The following is a 26,026-nucleotide window of genomic DNA, read 5'->3' as shown; positions in this document are numbered from 1 at the left end:
TCTTTTTTTCGTTTTTTTTTTTTTTTTTTTTTTTTTTTTTTTTGCTGTTAGTTTTGAGCTAAAGCTTTTGGCTACTGTGTCTAGAATTTACCCATTTGAAACGGAGTTATAGTTCAAATCTGACATCAGAATTGGAAATGAATGAAATCATAGAACATAGTTACTAGTGTTCGTTCAGCCCATGATAGAACATAGTTTCTTCTGGGATCTGCTCACATATTGGACTGAGAAACTGTTCCCTGAGCGCTGGGCTTTGTTTATGGGCGTACATGCTTACTTTTTGCTTCCTTTATAATTTTTAAAGCTGAGTGACGCTCGGTGTTATACTCTTTTGAAGCATTTGGACTAAAATTACTCCACTAGTATGTGTTCTTTCACAAAACACTTCTATGTTACTCTTAGGCATAATGATTTTGATGGAGAAGTGCTTTTGAGCATTAGGGTGGAGTCGAGAAGTTACTCGTTCTCGCAGTCCTCTCCGCTTGCGACGTGTTAAGAAAATTATACAAAAAAAAAAAAAAAACGTTTTCTTTACTTCTCTTCCCGCTCAAATTTTCAAAATCAAAAGGTTTTATCCCCTTTAAGTTAAATTTGTAAAAATCTTCCTACATCCCGAGGATGATCTTTGGCTTTGATCAAGAGGTTAAAAGTTTGATTCTGTCACATTTACATTCTTGTAGCAGGATAACGATTGTGTGACACTTGTTCTAACTCTAACGAACAAGTTAGGTGTGTGAAATTGAGACTTTGCAGAACTTCGAATCATGTTTCAAATCATGTTTGAGAGAAATAATTTAGAAAACGTGAGCGGAAAAATGCATAAACAATGTTATTGACTAAAAGCATAAGTAATAACGACAGTTTTGTTCGCATATAACTCGAGTAGTAAGATTTGACAATTAGTCACATCTCTTTAATTCATTTTGGGGTATTTTAGCCTCGCAATGTGTAGACATGGACACGATAATAATAATTAAGACCGGGATAAATATGATTGAGTCAACGTGCATATAAGCAAATTGAAAAGAAAAAAAAAAATTATTTATTTATTTTTATCTTTCTTATGTATAATTATTGACACCTAGCTTTCAACATCGGAGTAATTAATAGGGAAAACAAATAAATTATTAGGAATTAAAATATATTAAAGTAATTTGAAAGAACTTGAAATTTGTAAAGAATGATTGAAGGATCCAGATGGTTTGAGTTGAAAAATGTACACATTCGATAATAATTCATTTTAATTTGTTTCAATTACCAAAAATAGCCTCCTAAAAGTGATGTTTGTTGGTAATAAATTGAAATTATTGAACGAAGTAATGGCTAGTGAACCTACCCTTTTCGTCATATTATTTTTTTAAAATAAAAAATCGCTTTCCATTTATTATTATAATTATTTTATACGCAACCAATTACCCGTTTATTTGAAAACTTAATTATCCAATCAATTTAATTGCAACATATTCAAACGAAATCTGGCCAAGAAAATGGCTAAATAATATATGAACAATAATTAAAATGAATGTGGGACCCACGGGGAAAGCCACGTGTCAAACAGCTATAAAGAGTTATAAGTAGTGAAACAGAGAAGATGGGCCCAAAAAAATATGACGTGGCCGTTTTTTTTTTTTTTTTTTTTTTTTTGTCAAAGACAAATTAAAAGACCATTCGAAATTAAATTACCCATCTTTCCGCTACCCTAAATATCGGAACCAATACAAAATTCCCCAAACTTATTTATTAGATTAATTGTTTTAAGATATTTTTTAAAATATTAAATACCCACATTTTTATGAAATAAGACTCCATATTTATAAGGATTTTACGTATGTAATATCAACCCATTTATAACAAATATTCTTTTAGCTATGAATAGAGGTGGTGAATTATATGGCCAAGTTGACACGTCTAAATTGAAGTGAAGCAGTAACATGATCGAACTGACCTGTTTAACAGAGGTGACACAGGTCACATGATTGAGCTAACCTATTGAAATTGAAGTAGCAAGTCACGTAATTGAATTGAGCTATACTAGTTAGTCTAACCTATAAAAAAGATATTCAAATCATTGTGGTAAACACGCTTCGAAGTTGTGTACATCAACGAGAATTAATATAATTTTTATGGGGTTATTTCGATGATTTTATTGTATAATTAAAGGAAATGAAAATGTATAATTAATTTAATGAGGAACATGGCTATGTCCTCTCTTTAGCATTCATTTATGTCTATTTTTCCCTCTTCGCTTTCTTAATCATAATTTAATAGAAAATAAATTTCCATTTTTCTCTGTTATTCTCCGGCGACATGCCTCGCCCTCCGCCGCCCTCTACATATCACCGTCGCACCCACATCCTCCTCCTCCTCTTTGCTCTCTCTTCAGCCGCCGCCGCCGCTTTGAAGTTCAAAGAAGCGCCTGAATTCTACAACTCCCCCACTTGCACCTCCATTGATCCTCACTCTGATGACGACCTCTGCTCCGATCTGGCCGTCCATGTGGCGATGACCCTCGACGCCACCTATCTCCGGGGCTCAATGGCGGCGATTCTCTCTGTTCTTCAACATTCCTCTTGCCCACAGAACATCTTCTTCCATTTCGTTTCCTCTGCTTCCACCGACACCACCGCCCTCCGATTGACAATCGCTACTTCTTTCCCTTACCTCAAATTCCATGTCTACCCATTTGACGTCGCCGCCGTCGCCGGATTAATATCCACTTCAATCCGCTCCGCCCTCGATTCTCCACTCAATTACGCTCGCAACTACTTGGCTTTACTGATTCCCCACTGTGTCCAACGCGTCGTTTATTTGGACTCCGATTTGATCCTCGTCGATGATATTGCCAAACTCGCCGCTATCCCACTTGGGGAAACCGCCGTCCTCGCCGCGCCGGAGTATTGCAACGCCAATTTCACCTCCTATTTCACCCCCACTTTCTGGTCCAATCCCTCTCTGTCCCTCACCTTCGCCGGAAGAAACGCCTGTTACTTCAACACTGGAGTTATGGTCATTCATCTCCAACGCTGGCGCGACGGCGACTACACCGCCAAGATCATTGAATGGATGGAGCTCCAGAAACGAATTCGGATCTACAAACTCGGCTCTCTCCCACCGTTCCTCCTCGTTTTTGCCGGCTTCATTGCCCCAGTCGACCACCGATGGAACCAGCATGGCCTCGGCGGCGACAATTTCCGCGGACTCTGCAGGAATCTGCACCCTGGTCCGGTGAGTCTCTTGCATTGGAGTGGAAAAGGGAAACCATGGGTTCGTCTCGATTCGAACCGGCCTTGTCCACTTGATGTTCTTTGGGCTCCTTATGATCTCCTACACACACCCTTTGCTCTTGAATCCTAGTTTTCCAGAAATATGTGCCAGAAAACAGGGGAATTACATTTCTTCATTGTTCATAAGTTATTTCTACAAATTTTTTGGTTTAATCTGTAAAATGTAAGAAGAACATAGATTAGAGGAGATTTAAGGATCCATATCCCTCAATCTTTTCCATAAACAGAGATTATTTTCCATATGAAGTACGTTAAATTCAGAGAAAGCCTAAGAACAAGAGCTTTCATTGTTGTAACAGCTAAAATGAAATGGGATTTCGCTGTAAAGTTGTTCTAATGATTTAATCCTCATAATAAGCGAAAAAGATATCAGATCGAGCTTAAATCATTGCAGTTCGTTTCATTAAATTCATGAGATTATGTAATGATATTTACAGTTCGAATCTCTCAACGAGCTCTAATGACGCCATGGCTACCGGCGATTTCATCCGCCTCCAAAAGAGAAACCCATGTTTTTTCTGCCTTTTCAATGGGAGATTCAGCAAGAACACAGAGATTGAAGACGATTTCCGCCATTGTTGGCCTGGACAAAGGTTCTTCTTGTGTACAAGCCCTCGCCATTAGAGCCAAGCTCAAAGCTCCTTCAATTGGGTAAAAGCTCTGTAATTTTGGGTCCATCCAATCTCTTAACTTCTCTTCTCTGCTCTGTTCTTGTTCTAAAACCTCCCTCATCTCTTCACATAACTTCACTTCTTTTTTCCCAGAAAGCAGCTCCAAAATCATAACCCCAAAAGCGAAAATATCACCTTTTGTGGACAGAGGACCAGTGGCAGGCCTGGCCTTGGCTAGATTTGAAATCTTTGCTCTGAATCTCGAGTCGAGAAGGATGCAACCTGTTTTGATATCTCTATGAACTATGCTTGGCTGAGTGTGATCGTGCATATACTGCAACCCATTAGCCACATCCAAAGCTATGTTCAGACGTTGGCTCCATGTGAGATGGAAGCTCACAGAGCCTGAAGAAACTGGAGATGGTGAATGAAGCCATTTATCCAACGATCCATTTTCAGCAAATTCATAAACTAAGTAAAAATTCTCCTCATAATCTGAAGAGAATCCCACCAGTTTCACTAAACTTATATGATTAACCTTCTGCAGAATCATTAGCTCCTCCTTTGAATCCTGTTTCGCTTCCTTTACCACTGAGATTTCTCCATTGATTTCGGCTTTGTATAATGATTTCCCAATCTTAAACCCCTCGTTGAAGTTCATTGTCGCCTCTGTTATCACTTCAAATTCGTAAAAAATCGGCCTTCCCAAGTAGTCGGAAACCACCGGAGGAAGAACCTGCAGCTGCCTGCTCTGTTTTGTCATCTTCTTTTTTGTGAGCTTAGAGATTCCAAAAATGGAAATTTCCCAGATGGGTAATGTTTTTTTCTTGTGGATTAACCAAATATAAACCCCCAACAAAGATCCCAACAGGAAACTAATCCCCAAAGCCACAATTATGATCACAAGGTGTTTGATATTTTTCTTCTGAGGCCAAGACAGAGAAAACAGAGGAAGTTTCGAAACAGGGACATAAATGGGCTTTCCAACCGTGAAATCCGTCAGGTTTATTGCTTCTTCTGAGACATTAAAAATGGCACTAACACGAGAAACCTCATCGTTGGGCTGCCATACATAAGTAATAAGATATTGAATCCCCTGTTTCAAGTTTTTCTCAGAAGGGCACTTACAAAACAGAGGAAAAACCACCTCTGCCCCCACCTGCAATTTCGTTGGATTTAGATTTGGGTTCATTTTCTGCACCAGGTTCCAAGCGCAGAGATTCTCAAACGTGGTGGTCGAGACGTGAAAAAAGGTGTCATCTTTCTTGATTTTGTAGGTGACGTTGTGGAAGAAGCCATTTTCAGAGCAGTGACAGTCCACAGGCACCAGTAGAAGCTGCCCATCAAACAATGGAGCTGTCTCAGATCCCAAGTTACTTGCTTTCGCAATCTTCAAAGCACTGACTCCAAACAAGCTCGATATGCTCACGAGATCCAAAAACTCTGGAGATTTTGCGAAGTACGAGACGTAAGTGCTACAAGAACGTGGAGAATCGACAGGACATGGAAAGGCTGCGCTGTCGGCGCCGCCATGAATGGCGAAAAAGCAAGCAAGAAGAAGCATGAACTCTGCTAGAAGCATTGTTTGAAGCTCTGAGAATCTAAAAGAAGTATTGAATGAGTGATAGAACTGAGTTTGGATTTGGAGTTAATGATTAATATTTTCATGGGCAGGTATGATCGTTGCATCACAATGTTTGAATAATTCAACCTAAAAGGTATTGAAAGCAACGATTTTGTGTAGTAGTTTAATGGGAAGTTGTTTTAAGACGGCTGGATGGGTTTGATGGCTTGTTTTGATTAAATTAAGGTAGCGAAGTTTAATGAAAGGGTGATGTAAGAGCTAAAGCGATGGGAGGGAGTGGGATTAAGTTTAAACATAAATGTATGATTAGAAAGAGGAATTAAGTACTAATTTGTGTGTTTATGCCTATTAAATAAACTCGTAAAATTCTATTCATGTTGCCATTACGGGTAAAAGATTCATTAGGGAGGTCTGCATACAATTCAAATATTGAACAAACGTGTTTTTGCAATGGAGTGTAATAGTTCAAGCTCACTATTAGTAATATTGTCCACTTTAGTCGGTTACGTATCGCCGTCAACATCACGATTTTAAAATTGTGAGGTTGACCACAATACATATCGGGTCAAAGCAGACAATATCCAGTCCATTGCTTTTAGGAAAAGCATACCATGCATTATCGTTTTTTCCTTGCCATTGGAGACTAAACTTTCACCATAAAAAACACTTACCATTGAAGTAAAACGGAAGATTGTTAGAGATTGTTGTCTTTATCGTCGTTAAAAAAACAAAAGCTAGTCGTTCTTCATTATCTTTGCTTCGTTCAAGCATGGAAGCCTATCGTGCACGTGGGAGACTCGTGAAAGTATATGAAAATATTTCTATATTCTTTTTATTTTCTTTATCTAATTTTTCAAATTTAAAATAATTACAAATTAATATAGAAAAATATGTCAGAATAATTATTTTTTTTTTAATCAGATCAATAATTTTGCACGTCATTTTTAATAAAAACAATGAAATTAAATCATATAAAATTTATACTTTTTGTTATGAAGTCATCAGAAATTGGAATATTCTTGGAATGTAACTGAAATTCATCATCCAACTAAAATATTTAAATACATAAATAAATAAATAAATAAATAAATAAAGAAGTTAATATAACATTAGAAGAAAGCTTTAATTAATTAATTCTAATTTTCCAAGTCAATATAAGATATAACACATCACTCAATAATTGATATCAATTTTAAATGAAAAAATATATTTAAATTTAAAATTTAAAATTATATTTTCAAAAGCATGATTATTTTAGATATTTATGTCATATTTATGTTAAAAGATGAGGCTTCATGTGGCAATGTGAACATAAATTTAGACCATTTTGAAGGAACCTTCCTCTCACTTTCCTTCTCCTTCATTGGTCTGCCCCAACCCTAACACTACTTTATACTCTAGAATATTTTTAAAAATAAATTATGGAATAAATTATATTTTTGTCTTTTGAATTTTAGTTTTTATTTGATTCATAAAATTTCAATTGAATTTAGCTTTGAAATAAGAAATAAAATAAAATAAAATTAGAATTACTTTATTATAAATTTAAATAAAATAAGAAAAAAAATGGAAAGTTGAGATCGATATTTTAAATTTCTCTAATTTTGAAGTAAAATGAATTACTTTATTATAAATTTAAATAATTTTAAAAAATATTTGTTGAGATCGATATTTATTAATATATGAATATATAGGGTAAAAAAGAAAAGTATTTTTTTTTAATATTATAAGTAATAAATAAAAGTAAAAAGAAAAATTAGGAAAAAGAAAGAAAAAAGAAAAAGGAGGGAGGCAATGAGAAGACCAAGGCAACGCGGTTTGTTGCTTCCTCATTTTGACTTTTTGGTTCTGAATTAATTTTTTTTTTCTTTTTTCAGAAAACAATTATGTCGGTGGATTCCAATTTCCCTTTTCTTTTTATTTATTTTTCCTTAATTCCTAAGAAATTTCAGGGTTATATTTGTCATTTAACTTTTGAGTTTTTGAAATTAAATTTAAGGAAAAAAAAAACCAAAAAGATTGAATATTATGCAAAGAAAAAAATTCAGAGAATAAATTTGAATTTTAATCTATTAAATATTGGTGTAACATATTTGGCTCAAATTTGAGAAAGCCTAATTTGAAGTGATTATCAATTTATAACGATAATAGATAAATGATCCATTGCATTCAAGCAAAAGCTATAAATCTCAATGAAAATAAAACAAGCTCCCATGGAAATTCAAGCATTGAAGAAAACATGACATCATAACTTTACAAATGATATCAAATCCAAGCTACAACCAAATTTAAAGCCAGCTTTGATGCAACTAAATGAGTGAGTTCCAGACTACTTCAGCTATGCCATGACTGATTATATGATCCAAACAAACTCCACTGGGATGGAAGAAATCAGGTCCTGTTTATGCAATCACTTCAACCTTTTCTTCCTTCTTTCGATTTTTCTTTGAATGATTGTCGTCATTTTGTTGTTGTTCTGCCTTTTTTTGTGCTCGAATCATGGCTCGTCTTGCACGTGGACGCATCTCTCTTACATTACGAGGTGGCATGATATATGGCTCGAGTGGTCGGTCGCCAAATGGGTGTTCATCTCCAGCAAAAATTCTCAGTTTTCGATCTCTATCCTACATCCATGTAATGTAATAGAATAAATAAAGCTTCACATATAAGATACCTGAACAATGCCTAACTAAGGAATGCAGATTTTATCAAGAACTGAAGTTAATTCATTAGGTAACAGAAAGTGTCAAACACCAAATGAATTTAAGAACTGACATCACGCAGTTTATTTCGTGGCAGCATGCGCAATACAGCTTTACGTATGACTTCGGTAGGGTCTTTGGCCATCTGATCTTTCAAACTTCTTTCCTTGAGATTGCCAACATACCTACAAGCCACGCATAGTTCAATACAAAACAAGAAACACGGTGCATAACAAATTATTACCAAATCAACATTAAAATGATCCCCTTCCTCTACTTTTTGGCAGCTAGAAATTGAGCCATTTAGATTCAACCGGCAGCACAAATTCACCAAAACAAATGTTGTTCTAATCTTTATGAAGATAAAGAACTAACAAACAAACTCATGATTTCATGTCCATGACCAACAAAATATACTTACCCAGTATGCCAGTAATAAATTTTATCAGTGGGCTTTCTTCCTGAGACATAGATATCCTTAGCATTAAGCACAATGCACATATCCCCATCATCCCGATTTGGTGCGTATGTTGGCTTATCCTTGCCTTGAATCACGGTAGATATTTGAGATGCCAATCTTCCAAGAACCTAGTAGAAAGAATTAGAATAGCTGTTTCTGTTTATGGAAAATATCACTACCATTGGACATACTATCTCATAATCTGCAAAACCAAACGTGAAGTGATCAACATTGCATTCTAACCTGGCCTTTGGCATCAAACACTCTCCACCTCAGACCTTCCAAATTGATGCGTTTTATTCCAGCAAGTGCTCTCTGGAACATTATTAGTGCATAACAATATTAATGCTTGTGTACCCATTAACAGAAGTATTTATCCAAAGAACACTAAGCAGAGGCTATTATTAAAAGAAAACTTATTTTTAAAAACTCCCGAAAATAAGAGAAACTATTCCCCTACAAAAGCCTTCCTATTTCATTCTTACCAAAGTTCCTGGGTGATGAACTTTCAACCAAATAAAAATTTTCTTTCTTTCCAATCAAATATACCACATAACATCAGGAAACCGAAGTGCCAAAATAAACCCCCCATATCCCAAAACAACTTTGTCAACCATGCAAACATGATCCTTCGATCATTGGAAAGTGTTTAGAAGTGCATGAACACAATATATAATTTTAAGTCTTCACTTCTCCTTTTACACAATGTATGCATATAGCAACAACTCAAATTAACAAGTCCGTTGAATTTTGTTTATGCTATCATGAATGACGATCATAAATTGAACTTCACTTATGCAAATGTTGTGAGTAAGATCACGGATGGAAAGCAGAGAATAGAGGAAGCAGTCTCTAAGAGGTTACCAGTTTCTACAAGATCATCACCTCTTAGTAGAAATGAGTTTTGGGGTGAAAGAATTACGTGGCAAGCCTTGATTTGAGTGCTTTTATTGACAACTTCACGTCTGAATCCCGTGATGGATGGAAGATATGGAAAAGGAAATTGAACAGTTTTTTAGGCTACTTTTGTGATAAATCCGTTCATGGCTGATAAGGCTCTTTTGCAAATGTAGGATCAGACTTTTAGGTGAACTTGGGACAGAAGGTAAATGGATAAATATATATCCACTTCAAATGAAGTTTGAATAGTGGTCTTTCAAAAAAGCTAAAATTTAGGGTGGGGTTACAGAGGAAAGATATTGAACTACCTTTGCAATACAGGAACAAAGACACCTTTGAAGCAATTGGGGTGTTTTTTTGGTGGACTGATTGGAATCTATCCAAAACTCGTAAGTTGATTGATTATGAAGCGGCATATATTGAAGTAGAGAAAAATTCATGTGGCTTCGTTCCAGTGATGATCAAAATTCAAGGCAAGGTAAGGGGCAACACTTCTCTTAATTTTGGGGACATTGTAGCTATTGATTCACCCTCAATTTCGATTCCATTTTAAAGAAGTTTAGATCTTTGTGACTATAGGAATCCATTTCACTTTTTCCAAGTTCAATCAGTAATAGAAGATGAAAAGTTGCTTTGGCAATGCGCTTCACCAGAAGACGAGGTTCAAGTATTACCTAATGAGCATTTGATAAGGGTGTGAATCCAATTACCAATTCAAGTGAAGAAGCTTTTGAAAGGATGTAGCTATTAATATGCCTTATTGGCGTGGTTTGGAAGTAGAATCTTACGTTTTGGAATCTGTTCCAGAAACATCAGGTGTTAAAGAGACATCTTTGGTTCAGGGTTGGAACACTATTAATAACTCAAGGGAGATTGTATTTGATACATAATACTCCTTGACTGCATGTTGAGGAGGTTGATTAAACGAGAATTGCATTTCAGAGGCCCAATTCATGAATCACTAGAATTTAGTAAGTCAACTGACTCTATTGCCCAACCAGAAAATTAGTGTTACAAAAATTAATAGTACGACCAACCATCATCCCATTAATGACGGTTTGTCCTAACTAATGAAGTGTCTTATCAGTCAACTCTCTATCTTTAAGGTGTTAATAAGGTAACCCCTATGGATGAAGTAAATGTTGATGATATTTCCACTCAGCCCTCCCAAGTTGTCTCTCGAGCTTCCTATTCTTAAAGACTCATTTCCTCTTTATTATTCTCGGATGAAGGCCCTTTCTCTCACTAAAGAACATTCAAAACTTAATGCTAATATGTTTGAAGAATTTTGTGTAAGGCTGCTCATTCCTACCAATCAGGAATTATTGCCTCATGATAAACAGCTGAACCAAAAGATGCCTTGTTCTTCTAATTCATTCAGCCAATCAATAATTTCCCCTCCACGGTCCAATGATAACTTAATTAAAGGTGAATCTCGTCCAAAGGATATTGTCCTCCATTCTTGTATGAATGATATTGATTCTGAAGATGAATCTGAAATTAGTTTGAGCAGTGTAGAGCCAAGAACATTCTGAAAACAATCTTTAACACCAGTTGCAAGGACCAGTTCAGTTCCTCCCAAGTTTTCATCTTCGATAAAGGCATCGGATTGTAGATGAAAGAAATTCATCCTTTGACTCCTCAAGTTAAGATTTGATCTTGATGCTACATTTATTAAGTTCTTATGGACTTTGAAAGTGGTTAGCTGGTTTTCTTGTTGCTGCTATTGGCAAGATTTTAGTTACCAAGGAATGGGATTTTTCTTTGGTTATTCCAGGGTTTCAAGTCAATTTCGCACAATTCTTGATCATCTTTTTTATTTGGCAATAGGTGGATTCTTTTGTTGCTTTGCATTTGGTCATTGGTCGAAGATTTTATTTTGGAATGACCCTTGTTTTAGCATTCTTCTATTGAAATAGAGGGGATCTCAGCCTTTCATTGTAGTTGGTATATTCTTCTTCGTCCTCTTAGCATTTTGGCAATCATCAGTCCTTTCAATGCTCTTTTGTTGTTCATGCTTTCTGGCTCAATTTCTGCTTATAGTTTGGTTCGGCTCGATTTGTTTGTTCACCACTACTTAGTATGCTCTTTCCAATCTACTGGCGGGATATTCTTTTCAAGATTTTATGCCTCATTTGGTTTTGCAGCATCCATTGTAATTTTTATTTCCTTTTTTCACTCCCTTTTATAGTTTGTATCTTTATCATTTAAGCACAAGTCTCTTTTCATTTTTTCAATTAGAAGTTTGTTTCTTCTTAAAAAAAACGTAATTTAAGTAATTGAACCCAAAGGCTTCTTCAGCTACTATATAAACTTTCCTTCATGAATCATCCAAATCGAAGACCCGTAATTGTCCTAAAAAATGGAATACCAAATAGTCCACTATAGAATCTCTAGCCCACTCGGAGGCGTGTCCTACCCCTTTTTCTGATGTTGCCTATGCCAAAATCCCACTTGTCCAGGATAAAATAACTTGTCAATTAAACACAACACATAACACATCAAACACAAAACAAAATGTTGACCATATTAACCTTAAATTTCAAAGCATGTCGTCCAAACTACAATAAATTGCCTACAAGACTTCTGAATGTCCATAATTTATTAATTCAACGCCTCTTATCAATTAAAGTAGACAGACAGGTGCACTTGAGTTTCCAAATAAACATTTCCTCTAACAATGGCATGAGATTATGTAACAAGAGCTACTAGACACTGTATCATTTTCAAAACCATCTATACGATAACACACATAATCACAACCACAACTTAACGACACTCCAAACGACAAAAATAAAAAATTTCAAAAACTCATCAATAGATTGCAACAGAAACGAAAAGAAAATCCATAAATAAATCCCACATACACTTGGTGTGCAGTGAACAAAAAGCCAATTTCTAATATGTAAGGAACTACAATATGCATCACACAATCATTCCAATGATTAATAAGCACTAGAGTAAAAGTAAAGGAGCATTGCCTTCATGTTGCCATTGAAAGTAGTAGCTACTTGGCTTGCCATTTCTCAAATTCCTAGCTTCTTCACTGTTCCACAAAGAAATTTATCTTCTTAACAATTAACATACGAAATAATTCACTGGAATCCGGAATAAAGATTATAGAAAGCAAACCTGTGAAATACGACGATCCCAGAGACAAACTTGCTTCGTTTCTGTAGCTTAACACATAAACCTGGGAGGGGTTTCGAGAGAGAGGCAGTGAGCTTCGGGTCAGGCCTGGGATGGTAGAGAGGGAGAAGGAGAAAGCAAGATCACGCTAGTCGCTGAGGGCTTTTCGATTTGGGTCTAAATTCTGAAGCTGAAATTGCGAGGGAGGCGGAATCCACTTCCGCCAAAATGTGCTGCGCTGGGGTTTATAGTACAGTAAAAATTAAATAATAATTAAAAAAATATATATATGGTCATTTTTTGTCTAAATAAAATTAAGAAATTAAAAAAAAAAATTGAATTTATTATTTTATTTTATTTTATAAATGGGCTCGGTTTTGTTTTTTATAGAAACAATTGGGCTGGGCTTCAAAAAGAAAAGAAAGAGTGGGCTCATTTCATGGGCTACGTATATTAATTTGATTTTTCCTTTTTTTTTTAATTTTTTCTAATTTATATATTTTTTTCAAAAAAAAAAAAAAAATGTTTTTCTTGTCTTAATTTAATTTTCTTGTAGCATAAAACTTTATCTTCTCAAACGGTCTCTTTTACGTTTTAATTTATTTTATTTGAAATGGTTTTCTTCTATTATTTTTGTTTTCTTAAATTAAATAAATATCATAAATTTACATTTCCATTTTGTACTTTAATTTTTATTCAATATACCAAATATACCAAATCACCGCTCATTATTCTCAATTCGGTTTTTAATATTTTAAAATATAAATTTCTCTGTGTTTATTTTTAAACATTTAATTAACTCAAATTCTATATATATTTTTGAAAAAATAAATTATTTTTAAGAGTTATTAAACAATAATTATGAAATATGTGTACGTGCCTATAATTGTATCATAAATAAAATATATATTTTTTTAAAAATTGATAAAAATATTTAAATTAGTTTGATTGAATTCAATTTAATTTTAAGGGAACGATAAGAATTCTTAATATTGTTGAGCACCATAAAATAAAATAAATAAACTCATGGTTGACAATTAAACGTTGATAAATAAAAAACAATAATTAAATTAATCACAAAAGAAAAAAAGAACAATCTTTACGCCTAATACACCTGCTCTGCTCCCAATTTCAAAGGGCAACCTCGTCCCTCTTCGACATTTCCCTTCCCAGCATGGTCAAAATGTTGACTTTATTCTTATTGCTTGGCTTAATTGTTTCTCCACTAAATTATAAAAAAATATCTCAAATATATTATCTTTTTAAAAAATATTTTAAAGTATAAAAATACATAAACGTAGTCATTTTAAATATAATCGAGACAAATAATCTAATCACAATCACATTGTTTCACGTTATTTTATTATGTCTATTCATTAATAATATATTTCTAAAATAATGGTGAAATTTTAATATATATTTATATATAATTTAACATAGTTTCTTCCAAGTCAACGGATTGACGCCATTGTAGAAACAGTGACAGCAGTGCAAGATGCAATTTCCCCTCTGAACACGCTCCTTCCTTCATTACAAATTTAAAGACACTGAGACTTGTTCATCTTCCGCAGCCAATGTTGACCTGTTCCGCACTTCCGGTATATTAATCACTGTTTTTTAACGAATCCCATCTCCAAAATCTCTCTTATTTTCCAATGGGTTCCTTCAAATTCCATTTCTTCGTCGCCTCTCTGTTTTGCTTCTTCTCTTTAATTGCTTCTCAGCAACCCTACACCGGACCGACCACCGCTGATTGTGACATCCCCCACAATTCAACCGGAAATCTGGGTTACTTCTGCAACACCCCCAATCGGAGCTGCCAATCCTTCCTCACCTTCAGATCCCGCTCTCCGTTTAACTCTGTGTCTTCCATCTCTGCTCTCTTGGGTTCCGACCCGTCGGAGATCTCTCGGGTCAATTCCGTCGACGCTTCCGCCATTTTCCCGCCGGAGAAATTGGTGCTTGTTCCAACCCGTTGTTCCTGTTCCGGTCAGTTTCTTCAGGCTAATGTTTCTTTTACAACACAACGGGGAGATACTTATTTAGAGATTGCCAATGATACCCTGCAAGGCCTCTCGACTTGCCAATCTCTTATAGCTCAGAACCCAAATCTTAATGCCACGAGTATAAAAGGTGGGGAAAGGATTCGTGTTCCTCTTAGATGTGCTTGTCCGACCAAGAATCAAACCGATATGGGTTTCAATTACCTTTTGAGTTACTTAATTTTATTCGATGATATTGTTTCTGGAATCGCTGAAAGATTTGAATCGTTTGGTGCGGATAATGGGATTATTCTTGCAGCCAACGAGCTTGGAGAAGAATCCAACATCAACCCTTTTACGACGCTTTTAATTCCCCTTAAAACTGAGCCGTCGAGCTCTGGAATGAAAGAGCCTTCGTTGTCATCGCCGCCGCCACCGCCGCCATCTCCAGCCACTCCACCACCTCCAAGCTCCAAAAAAACGTGGGTTTATGTTGTCGTCGCCGTTGTAGGAGGCGTTGTTTTAGCAGCTGCAATTGGGGGTGTCGTTTTCTTTGTGTGTGTGAGGAAAAAGAAGAAGAAAACTGAGTATTCAGCTACTGAAATTGATAGCTTTACATCATATGAGAAGCCATCAGAGAAAAAAATGGATGGAGAATCATCTTCTATCACATTGGAGAGTATTTCCAGCATTGCGCAATCTGTCAAAGTTTACAGTTTCAAAGAACTACAAGCTGCAACTGATAATTTCAATTCAACCCATTTGATCAAAGGATCTGTTTATCATGGCACAATCAATGGAGACTCAGCAGCTATTAAGAAGATGAACGGAGACGTGTCGAAACAAGTCAATTTACTTAACAAGACGAACCATTCGAACCTGATTCGTCTTTCGGGTGTCTGTTTCGACGAAGGGCATTGGTATCTTGTTTATGAATATGCTGCTAAAGGTCCCTTGAGTGACTGGATTGTTTCAAATGGTAGTAAGAATGACAGGTTCTTGAGCTGGACGCAGAGGATACAGATCGCTGTGGATGTCGCGACGGGGCTTAATTATCTCCATAGTTTCACAAATCCGCCTCATGTTCATAAGGATTTGAAGATGGATAACATACTTCTTGACAGTGATTTCCGAGGTAAGATCTCAAACTTCAGCCTAGCAAGATCGGCAGGATGGGAAGAAGGCGAGTTTACACTGACAATGCACATCGTTGGAACGAGAGGTTACATGGCTCCTGAGTATCTCGAGAATGGTTTGGTCTCTACAAAGCTCGATGTTTATTCATTCGGTGTTTTGATGATTGAAATGCTCACTGGGAAAGAGGTATCAGAGTTGTACAGAGAGGAGAATTTGCAATTGGGTGACGTTCTTAAGAAGGTGCTTGATGAGGAAGATGGGAAGGAGTATTTAAGCCATTTGATGGATTCTTCATTAGAAGGTAACTTTTCGATCGAGCTTGCTATTCTCGTGATGAGTATTGTCGATAAGTGCTTGAACAAAGATCCATCTCAACGCCCATCGATGGACGAGATTGTTCAATCGCTTGGTAGAATTTTAAGCAGTTCTGTATCATGGGAATTGTCGAACACTTCTGTGAGACAGCCAAATTCAGAACAAAGCTAATCATTGTTGTTCATTTTAAGTAAAGGATCTTAAAGTTTGCACATTTGTAAAAAATGTTCATGTGTTTATTCTATGATATCAACGTTTAAAATGGAAAGGTTCGAGTGTGTTTGATGTGATGAAGAGTTTCCTTTAAGCCATACTGAGAAACAGCCTGTTCTCCCACCCTGAATCCATCTCCATAAGCTTCGGAGTTATCCAGCTCGATTTGGCGAACGAAGCATTCGCCGAGTTTCTGCTCGATTTTACTCAGCTGCTTGTTTGAACGTAGAGGTTGTTGGGTAGAAGACGAGCTAGCAATCATGGCGGCTTCAAATCCCACATTGATCTTGGATTTCAGCCACATGTGAGCGAGGACTTGGCAGATTCCTTCTTCGATTTCGGGTTTTAAATTGGGATAGCCTTGAAGTCTAAGCCATGCATGCATCATCTCATGTGCTAGAATGGATCCTGTCAATAGCCTATTTAAAAGAAAATGTGTGTGTATGGTGAAAAACTAAGCTGCAAACAAATATTGTTCGTATCAAATTCCACAAAACAGATGATATGTACTTCAAAAAAGAGGATTTTAAGTTTGATATGAATGAAAGCAAGCTCCGATATGTTTGAAAGTGAATGAATGTTAGGAACTACATATTGTCTACTTTGAGCATAAGGTTCCGCAAAAGACCTCGTACCAATGAAGATGTATTCCTTACTTATAAACCCATGATCAACCCCTTAATTAGTTAATGTCGGACTCTCTCCTAACAATCCTCTCCACGAACAAAGTACATCATATAGTCTCCCTTGAGGCCTATGGAGCCCTTAAACAGTCCCCCTTAATCGAGACTCGACTCCTTCTCTAGAGCCCTTGAACAAATAGTTACACTATTTGTTCGACACTTGAGTCACTTTTGACTACACCTTCTAGGCAAAAAACTTCTATGTTCAACATATGAGGATTCTATTGATATGACTAAGTTAAGGACATGACTCTAATACCATATTAGGAACTACGACTTTCCACAATGGTATGATATTATCCACTTTGAGCATAAGCTCTCATGGCTTTGCTTTTGGTTTCCGCAAAAGGTCTCGTACCAATGAAGATGTATTCCTTACTTATAAACTCATAATCATTCCCTAAATTAGCCAATGTGGAACTCCCTCACCAAATCCCACCCCATTCGGGGACCAGCGTCCTTGCTAGCACACCACCTCGTGTCTAAGCCTCCTCACTGGCACATTGTTGGAACTCCCTCCCACCTATCCTCAACACACTGTACTAACAAAGTTCATATATCATGTATGAATGAGAGAACAGACATTTTAAATGTTTTCACGTACCTGGGAAGACCATATAGAATGAGTATAGCATTAACTTCACAACTACGAACAAGTCTGAAAGGCTGTGTGTTCAAGGTTGAATTTCTTCCCGTATGTTTCCTCTTATGAATCTACTACCAATGTTCAAATCAGCTCAGTTCATTCAAATTCAAACACAAAAAACACTCATATCTATTGTTACTATGGTTCAATGTTGAATTGAAACAAAGAGGTTGAAATTCCTACAACGGGAATGATTTGCTCTTCTGACACGCAGAGTCCTCGAGTTTCAGATAAATGGTGGTGTCCCTATATGATCCAAACAAATGGTAAGACAAAGACAGCATTCAATAAACAACCAAAAAGACAACGTCAGTCAGTGTCTTGTCCTCACATTCCTTTCCCCTTTCATGGCCTCATTCAATGCTTCCCTTTCGACCAACAACAAAGGAATTTTTTGGTCCAGTTTCATGTCTAAACTTGTGAAGTACTCTTGTATCTCACGGAAAAGAGGTTGACACTCGTTGGTGTCCAGGATCATGAAGCTGGAACACTCTACACACAAACTTCTGCCATCTTGGAGTAAAATGTACTCCCGTCCTTTTGGCTGCATGAAGGACAAAGCACATATGTGTGAATGTGGGAGAGAAAGTGTAACATCCTAAGCCCACCGCCAACAAATATTGTCTGTTTTGGCCCGTTGCATATTGCCATCAGCCTCACGGTTCTAAAATGCGTCTAGTAGAGAGAGGTTTCCACACCCTTATAAGAAATGTTTCATTTCCCTCTCCAATCAATGTGGGATCTCATAATCCACCCCTCTTGAGGGCCCAACGTCCTCTCTAGCACACCGTTCGGTGCCTAGTTCTGATACCATTTATAACAGCCTAAGCCCACCGCTAATAAATATTGTCTGTTTTGGCCTGTTATGTATCGTCCTCAGCCTCACAGTTTTAAAACACGTCAACTAGGGAGAGGTCTCTACACCCTTATAAGGAATGCTTCGTTCCCCTCTCCAACCGATGTGGGATCTCACAATCCACCCCCCTTGGGGCCCAACGTCCTCACTGGCATACCACCCAGTGCCTAGTTCTGATATCATTTGTAATAGCCTAAACCTATCACTAATAGATATTGTCTGTTTTGGTTCATTACGTATCGCCATCAACCTTACGGTTTTAAAATATGTCTACTAGGGAGAGGTTTCCACACCCTTATAGGGAAGGTTTCGTTCCCCTCTCCAACCGATATGGAATCTCATAATCCACCCCCCTTGGAGGCCCAACGTCCTCGCTGGCACACCGCCCAGTGCCTAGTTCTGATACCATTTGTAACAGTCTAATCCCACCGCTAACAGATAGTGTCTGTTTTGGTCTGTTACGTATCGTCATCAGCCTCACGGTTTTAAAACGCGTCTACTAGAGAAAGGTTTCCATACCCTTATAAGGAATGCTTCATTATCCTCTCCAACCGATGTGGAATCTCAGAAAGAGAGAGAGAGAGAATTACCTTCAACCTTTCACAGCTAGCACATTTGGAAGTTCCATCATCTTCATGGGACGGGCAGTACTTTTGTGCCCAAAAAGGATGCTCTCCATATTCGACCTCTTTACCAATATATGGGATCTAACAGCATCAGCAAGGTAAGAAAAATATGGATATTAGAAACATTCCACTAAGATATTGTCGACTTTGGGCTTATGCCTATATCGAGCACTAACTCGTATTAAAGGATTGTTCTTATCTGCATGTCTAAGACCAACTAACTTCAACGGTATATGGTTCTATGCAAAGCATTCAAGATTTCCAAATACTTACAAAGTCATTGCATACATAGCATTTGAGATGACTCTTATTCCTAGCGCAAGATTTGTGGTAAGGTCGATTTTCGACCATGTAGAACTGTCATAAACCATCCAACATACAATCGTCAAAATTAAGGATATATAATACCTAGGATTTCACAAATTTAACATGGTCCAAAATTTTCCACCCTCCTTTAAAGCTACCTGGTCATCTTTGATCATTTGTATGCAAGCATGGCATTGGAGACATTTAACATGCCAAACAATACCATTACAATCGAAACGATTTTCGCGTCGACTTATCTCATTGTTGCATCCAGCACAGATAATCCTACACAAACATGTTATGTGTTACAACAAGAGCCATGGTTCATGAACGGCATTTGCAGAAGTTTGAACTCGAGGAACCGATACAAAAAGTTGAAAGATTTACTTGAATGCAGAAGAAACAGCTTTAGAAGACGCCATGACTAAGCTTAGTTGCATTGCATTGGCAAGCTGCTCATCCTCTTCAGTTTGGACATTGAGGGTTTCCTTTATCTTTCTCTCTATTCATCAAGAACTTGTATAAACTCAAATCTAATATATGCAACAAAACTTGAATCTTATAGCATTAACACTTACCAATGATCAAATCTTGTTCATTTTCAAATTCCATTTGTGAGAGTGATAATGCCTTAACATAATCAACTTCCACTTGATCAGCTTCTTCCATGTCACCCTGCAGTTTAATTCATCACACATAACAAAACAAGCCACCATGTCCAACACTACAGGTATTGAAAAAGTTGGCTGTATTTGCTTGGTTGCATTGATGTAAATGAGAAACATAAGTAAATCACGAATTTTCGAGTCGTTTCTTTAACAAAACGGACGAGTTTATATGTTGTTTCTTAGAAAGATGATTCTAAAAGTTATTCAAATGGCTGTTTAGTTTTACTGTTGAAGGGAGAGATGTTGTTATGTCCATTTCTGCCATGATTACTTACTGAGGTCGTATCGATATTGATTGTCCACTTCATAGTGTCAAAAATGATATCAACCTGCAGAAACTCACATTGTTATTGATATTCATACAACTTTTTAAGCCAAATTCACTTCACGGTTCTAAAAAACATCTATTAGGAAGAGGTTTTCACACCCTTATAAGGAATATTTCATTCCCTTCTCCAACCGATGTGAGATCTCACAATTCCTAACATGCGAGTTTTAAAATTGTGAAGCCTACGACGATACATAACAGGTCAAACTAGACAATATCTATTAGCGGTGGACTTAGATTGTTACAACTAATTTCTCTCAGGAAATTAGCACTAACAAATTTGTTCATTAACTAGAAGTAACCATTGCTACGAACATGTTCGAGAGTGATTTTGAAAGACACAACAAAAGCGATTACGAACATTATCAAATCACCCTCAAACAAGCCCTAACTTGATTAAACTTGCAAATATAGAAAATTACCCCAACTTGTTTCTTCCCTGTTTGCTTCAATCCAAACCCATATAAGAAAAACCCAACACATAATAAATACAATTAAATTCAAAGTCTCCCACTTCTCCAAAGCGCCATTACTCAACAAAACATTGCCAATTTTGAACCAGCCCAGATAATTTCATCTTAAAAGAAAGATGATTACAAGAAACAAAGAACACCATACCTTGTTTGCTTGAAACAAAGATCGATCCCAAGATGAAAAGAGAGGATTTTAAGAAATGGGTGTTTTCAAATCTGAGTCAGAACAGAGGAATCGAAGCATACAGAAGAAGAGGGCGAGGCCAATGAGTGATTTTAATCATAAAACTGAAGCGGATAGTGAAAAGGAGCTGAGTTCATGGAAGAAGTTGGCTTTTGGGAAAGCCGGTGGGGTATGAAAACTACTTGAAATTTGTCACTTAGCATCTTCCTTCCACTTTTCTTCTGCTTTTCAAAAGGGGGTAAGAGGAAAGTTGTTCGTAAAAGATTTACCCAGTTATGAGATTCCAAAAATTGGGTTTTCAATGGGGTTTGGTGGAGTGTCGCTTATTGAAATGTAGCTTCCTGGACTGTTCCTACGCACACCCACTTGGCTCTTTCGGACAACGACTTATATCCATTTCTGTCCCTAAGCCACGTAGAATTTGGACACCCCCTGGTTGCATTGGAGAATATATAAAACATTATGAAAAGAATTTACATAAATATCATATGTTCGGAGCGATATGTATTCTGATTAATATATTTCTGAATTAATTTCTTTAAAAAATTTGTGTAACATTATGATGATCATGAACAGTATAGATTTCAAAAAGTATTATTAATACCTTTGAAGTGTATAAGTTTTTTTTAATATCTTTATTGTTATTATGTTTAAAAAAATATTTATAAAAATTTTAAAATTTTGTTAATGTCAATATATAGACAAAATCGTCTGTGGAAACCTCATAGATTATCTACAAATACTTTAATGTAAATAATTTTGAAAGTTAAAAAGATATTTTAAAATTATCTGTAAAGTAATTTAGATTTCTTTTATATATATATATATATATTTTTGTCAATTTAAGAAGAATAGAAAAAAATAGTTTGGAGGAAGGTGGAGGGCATTTGTGAAAATTAAACAATGTTATATGGGCTGGGCGATCCACAAAGCCCAAATATATTGGGATAAACAGAAAGCCCAATTGGTTTTTGAGTTCAACAAAAGCCCAATCATACTACCAAAGTCAGGCCATATAGCCCATTTAGAAAACTAATGTTGGCCCATTAAGCCATATAGTAATATAAGAGCTGGTTGCCACGTAATAATTATATATTCAAAATTTTGCACGACTCCTAATAATTATCAAATATAATTTTGAATTATTTTTTTTATAACTTTTCGATGGTACAAAATTACTAGTCTGCTTTTAAATAATTATTAGTCTCAGAATTAACTTTGACTAGTCTTGACAAATAAAATGGGGAAAATTCATTTTTTTTTAAATAAAATTATTATTTAAAAATATACGAAATTAAAAAATAAAAATAAAAATCTTGTTTCTATCTTAAACGAAGACAAATTCAAAAGCTTATTATTACGATTTATTTGTTGGGAAGAAAAAAAAAAAGCGTGGGCTACGACAGGCTGTCACCTCTACATTTGGAACACGTGGCAGAAGAAAACAGTTGCCAATCCATTTGGACCACGGTTCCCACGTGGCTGTTGGGCCACAAGGTGCCGGCAATGACACGTGGAACATGTATTTGTTGAGGACCACCTCATCTCAAGGAAATAAGTAGTCGTCGTTTTCCACGTGGGCCCATATTTAAAAGGCCAGCCAGGCCCAACTTTCACTAACCTTCGAATATTATACCACTGCCCTTCCCTCTTTCCTTCCCCCTTTCCACCTTTTCTTTTCAAATTAAATTCCCATTTTCTCTTTTTTTGATATTTCATATCAAAACTTTTATTTTTTTTCAAAAGTCACAGTAAAAAGTTAAAATTTAAATTTAAAATTTAAAAAAAAACCCTGAATTTCATTTTAGATAATTAAATTAATTGAGCTATATTCCTATTTTATTTTTTTAAAAAAAACCATAAATTCTCTAAATATTTGTAACGATTTCCTGAATGGAATCTAATGCGATTTTTAAAATGAAAAAAAAAAAAAAAAAAAAAAAAAAAAAAAAAAAAAACATGTCCGAGAATTTTGGTCTGTTGTTAATGTAATAGTGTGAAGAAAGTGACTCAGCTGTACAGACACATGGAGGGCTGTTGGGTCACAAATTCCAACAAAACAATTCCCCATCAATTCACATTCCTCCCATTATTAACAAAATCTTGTCCTTCTATGATTACATGTCACACATTTTAAGTCTAACCTCTATTCATAATGTTTTTTAATATTCAATTGAGACAAATAAAATTATTGATTAAGAATATACTTAGTAAACCTTAATATATGAAAATTCATATACGAGTTGAGTATACTTTTGTTAGTATATAAATTGTAACGTCACATTTTTAATTTATTTATAAATTTCAACATTAGGATTCAAGAGAGTGATATAATATTACATTTTTTATATTTTATTTTGTGCTTACTTTTCCATATTTGATTTGAATTGACATTTGATAAGATATGAGAGGAGAAACATTTAAATAATAAATTATTGGTAGAATTTTAAAATTTGAATTTATATAATAAAACTGGTAGTATATACAAAAGTAAAATTTTCAATTTATATAAACTATAACCCTATGGTCAAATGTGATTTAAATACTTAATAAATATCGTGCGTGCCACACGAATTCCAAACTTTACTTTGTCACGTATTTTATTTTAATTTATTTCTTCCTATGATTGTATATAAAATCATTACCATTTTTGGACCACATGGTAGAAATTAAAGGATAAATAATTAAAGGATAAATAATGGCATTTTCTTTTCTCTTGGTTGTGGAGCCAAATCTTTTTATGTCCCTTTTATTTTATTGATATTGGAGATACTTTTTCAAGCAATATATTCACATTTACATTCATTTGTTCTGATTTTTATACATGTTGCTTGAACGCTTTTACATGTTTTTTTTAAATAACGTCTTAAAATTTTTATTTTTCTGTTATAAATACGATCCTATAAAGTATACATTTTAATTGTCTAGCTATGATTTCATAATTTCAGCCCCAATTTGTTATCAATTAGCACAAATTAGTAGATTTTATGTTGGGTGAAATATGATGTGAGATCTTGCATCGGTTGAAGAGGGGAACAAAGAATTCTGTATATGGGTGTGAAAACCTCTCCCTCATACACGCGTATTAAAATCGTGAGACTGACAGCGATACATAACTGGTTGAACTGGACAATATCTGCTAACAATAAGCTTGAGCTGTTACAAATGGTATTAGATCCAGACACCGAGTAGTGTGTCAGCGAAGATGCTTTGACTTCTAAAGAAAGTGGATTGTGACATCTTACATCCAAAAACAGTACAGAAAATCAAAAGAGAGAGAGAGTTAATTTTGAAACACAGGACGAGATTGCATAAGATTGTAGCCATATGGTAAGCTTGTTTTCGAGTGGTAGTTATAGGATAACATGATTAAGCAAGCCTTAATGTTTTTCCCCCAAAAGATAAACATTTGATTGCTTTGTTCATTTATGTTTTTCTTTGTTGCAATAATTGCAATTAATTATATAAATAACATGATTTCAAACTTGAATACCACCACCTTCATATATTTAATTAATTCTAATTAACTCATTAAATAGCCTTTTATTTTAGTGACGCACATAATATTCTATTTTAAATCCATTTTGACTAATTAAAAAAAAAAAAATCATCTCCCTCTATTTGTTTTTTTTTTAATATATTTATTAACAGAATTAAAAAAGATACTTTAATTACATAAAGTATGGTAATTATTTTATAAAGGTTTGAAATAAATTTTAGTTTTATGATGTTAACTTATGATACAACACTTGTAGATTTAAATGTGGTGGGAGTAGTGAGTGGGCACCATCAAATAATTTTTCGAAATAATTCAGATATTTTTCCTCAAACTTTTTTATTTAATAAAAAATAAAAATAAAACCACAAANTTAAGCTTGGGCCCACTTTTTTTTTTTTTTTTTTTTTTTTTTTTTTCTGGGTAAACGACACCTTCATTTAATAAACAGAACAATCACTTTAGGCTACATGTAAATTGAGGACTTTTCTTTGCATCCACGTACTCACACACACGAACAAAATAAAACTCGTAGATATTTAAAATCATTATTATTATTATTATTATTATTATTATTTCATTTTCAATTTCTACAAAAAATAAAAAATAAATAAATAAATTTTTAAGAGATCGAATTTACTATAATATTTAATTTTTAAAATAACATAATATTCATCTTCGAAAATGGTGGATGGGGTCTAATATTTTTATTAAATTTGTTTATGATCTATTTCCATAAATTTTCCACTTGTCACCAAATTCTCCCCACACAGATGTGATGATATTAAAGCTTAATTATTGCCTTTTATTTCAATTATTAACATTTGTACCAATCTCTCAACTAACCAAATTTATTTGATGTGATATTCTCTTTGCATATCAATATTTTCTATGCTCATTCTTTATATACATTTCATAAATCTTAATTAAATTTCAAGAAAAAAAGTTGTAGGCTTGAGGATTTGATGGGAGTCTATATAAATATATTAATAAACCAATTTTTTACCTTTTTACCTTTTTACCTTTTTACCCTTTTTATTTTATATCAATGAAACCAAAAAAATTTTAATTTAATATTTCAAATTATATATATATAAATAATTTCAATATTTTTTATATTTTGAAATGAATTTTCCATAAATGGAGAACATGCTAAATATGTCATTAAAATTTTAAAGTTTATTAAAAAAAAAAAAAATCAACTAACTATGCATTTACAGTTTTGAAAAGCTCTATTCAAATGACAAATATTTTAAAGGGTAAAATTGAAACGATAAATGTATTATAAATATGGTTGGGCAAATTGAGATTGAAAACTGAATAATATATTTATATTTTATAAATTAATAAGTTATTATATATGTATATATTAAACACAACGGGAAGGCAATGGAGCGAAAAGGGCTACAATTTTTTAATTCAACTTCCAACAATAACTATAA

The 26,026-nt window shown here is 34.8% G+C and overlaps 5 protein-coding genes across 6 annotated transcripts; 2 read left to right on the top strand and 3 right to left on the bottom strand.

Annotated features, from left to right (window-relative positions):
• Positions 1-2,193: 2,193 nt before the first annotated feature.
• On the top strand, positions 2,194-3,400 carry LOC111497496 (probable galacturonosyltransferase-like 1). The gene has a single exon (XM_023148308.1). The coding sequence runs from the start codon at positions 2,308-2,310 to the stop codon at positions 3,352-3,354; it is 1,047 nt and encodes a 348-aa protein (XP_023004076.1). The 5' UTR covers positions 2,194-2,307; the 3' UTR covers positions 3,355-3,400.
• Positions 3,401-3,661: 261 nt separating this feature from the next.
• On the bottom strand, positions 3,662-5,477 carry LOC111497425 (serine/threonine receptor-like kinase NFP). The gene has a single exon (XM_023148206.1). The coding sequence runs from the start codon at positions 5,475-5,477 to the stop codon at positions 3,732-3,734; it is 1,746 nt and encodes a 581-aa protein (XP_023003974.1). The 3' UTR covers positions 3,662-3,731.
• Positions 5,478-7,615: 2,138 nt separating this feature from the next.
• Positions 7,616-12,926, bottom strand: LOC111497191 (50S ribosomal protein L13). Its single transcript, XM_023147900.1, has 6 exons — positions 12,675-12,926; positions 12,524-12,588; positions 8,886-8,957; positions 8,604-8,770; positions 8,256-8,367; positions 7,616-8,104 (listed from the first exon to the last, which is right to left on the bottom strand). The coding sequence occupies exons 2-6, from the start codon at positions 12,563-12,565 to the stop codon at positions 7,883-7,885; spliced, it is 615 nt and encodes a 204-aa protein (XP_023003668.1). The 5' UTR covers positions 12,566-12,588; positions 12,675-12,926; the 3' UTR covers positions 7,616-7,882.
• Positions 12,927-14,200: 1,274 nt separating this feature from the next.
• Positions 14,201-16,342, top strand: LOC111497016 (lysM domain receptor-like kinase 4). The gene has a single exon (XM_023147623.1). It carries the CDS (start codon positions 14,327-14,329, stop codon positions 16,274-16,276), a length of 1,950 nt encoding a protein of 649 aa, XP_023003391.1. The 5' UTR covers positions 14,201-14,326; the 3' UTR covers positions 16,277-16,342.
• Positions 16,261-21,324, bottom strand: LOC111497018 (protein DA1-related 1-like). 2 transcript variants are annotated; one of them, XM_023147626.1, is made up of 11 exons: positions 21,050-21,324; positions 20,379-20,432; positions 20,014-20,110; positions 19,823-19,937; positions 19,594-19,720; positions 19,403-19,486; positions 19,094-19,210; positions 17,979-18,191; positions 17,831-17,893; positions 17,606-17,715; positions 16,261-16,737 (listed from the first exon to the last, which is right to left on the bottom strand). In XM_023147626.1, the coding sequence occupies exons 2-11, from the start codon at positions 20,409-20,411 to the stop codon at positions 16,362-16,364; spliced, it is 1,335 nt and encodes a 444-aa protein (XP_023003394.1). In that variant the 5' UTR covers positions 20,412-20,432; positions 21,050-21,324; the 3' UTR covers positions 16,261-16,361. The 2 variants fall into 2 exon arrangements, with proteins under 2 accessions (XP_023003394.1, XP_023003395.1); XM_023147627.1 differs by lacking the exon at positions 20,379-20,432.
• Positions 21,325-26,026: the final 4,702 nt, after the last annotated feature.

This window comes from Cucurbita maxima, unplaced genomic scaffold, assembly GCF_002738345.1.
Source record: "Cucurbita maxima cultivar Rimu unplaced genomic scaffold, Cmax_1.0 Cma_Scf00023, whole genome shotgun sequence".
Lineage (NCBI taxonomy): Eukaryota > Viridiplantae > Streptophyta > Magnoliopsida > Cucurbitales > Cucurbitaceae > Cucurbita > Cucurbita maxima.
The sequence above is the reverse complement of the archived record's forward strand: the minus strand, read 5'-3'. Positions and strand labels throughout refer to the sequence as shown.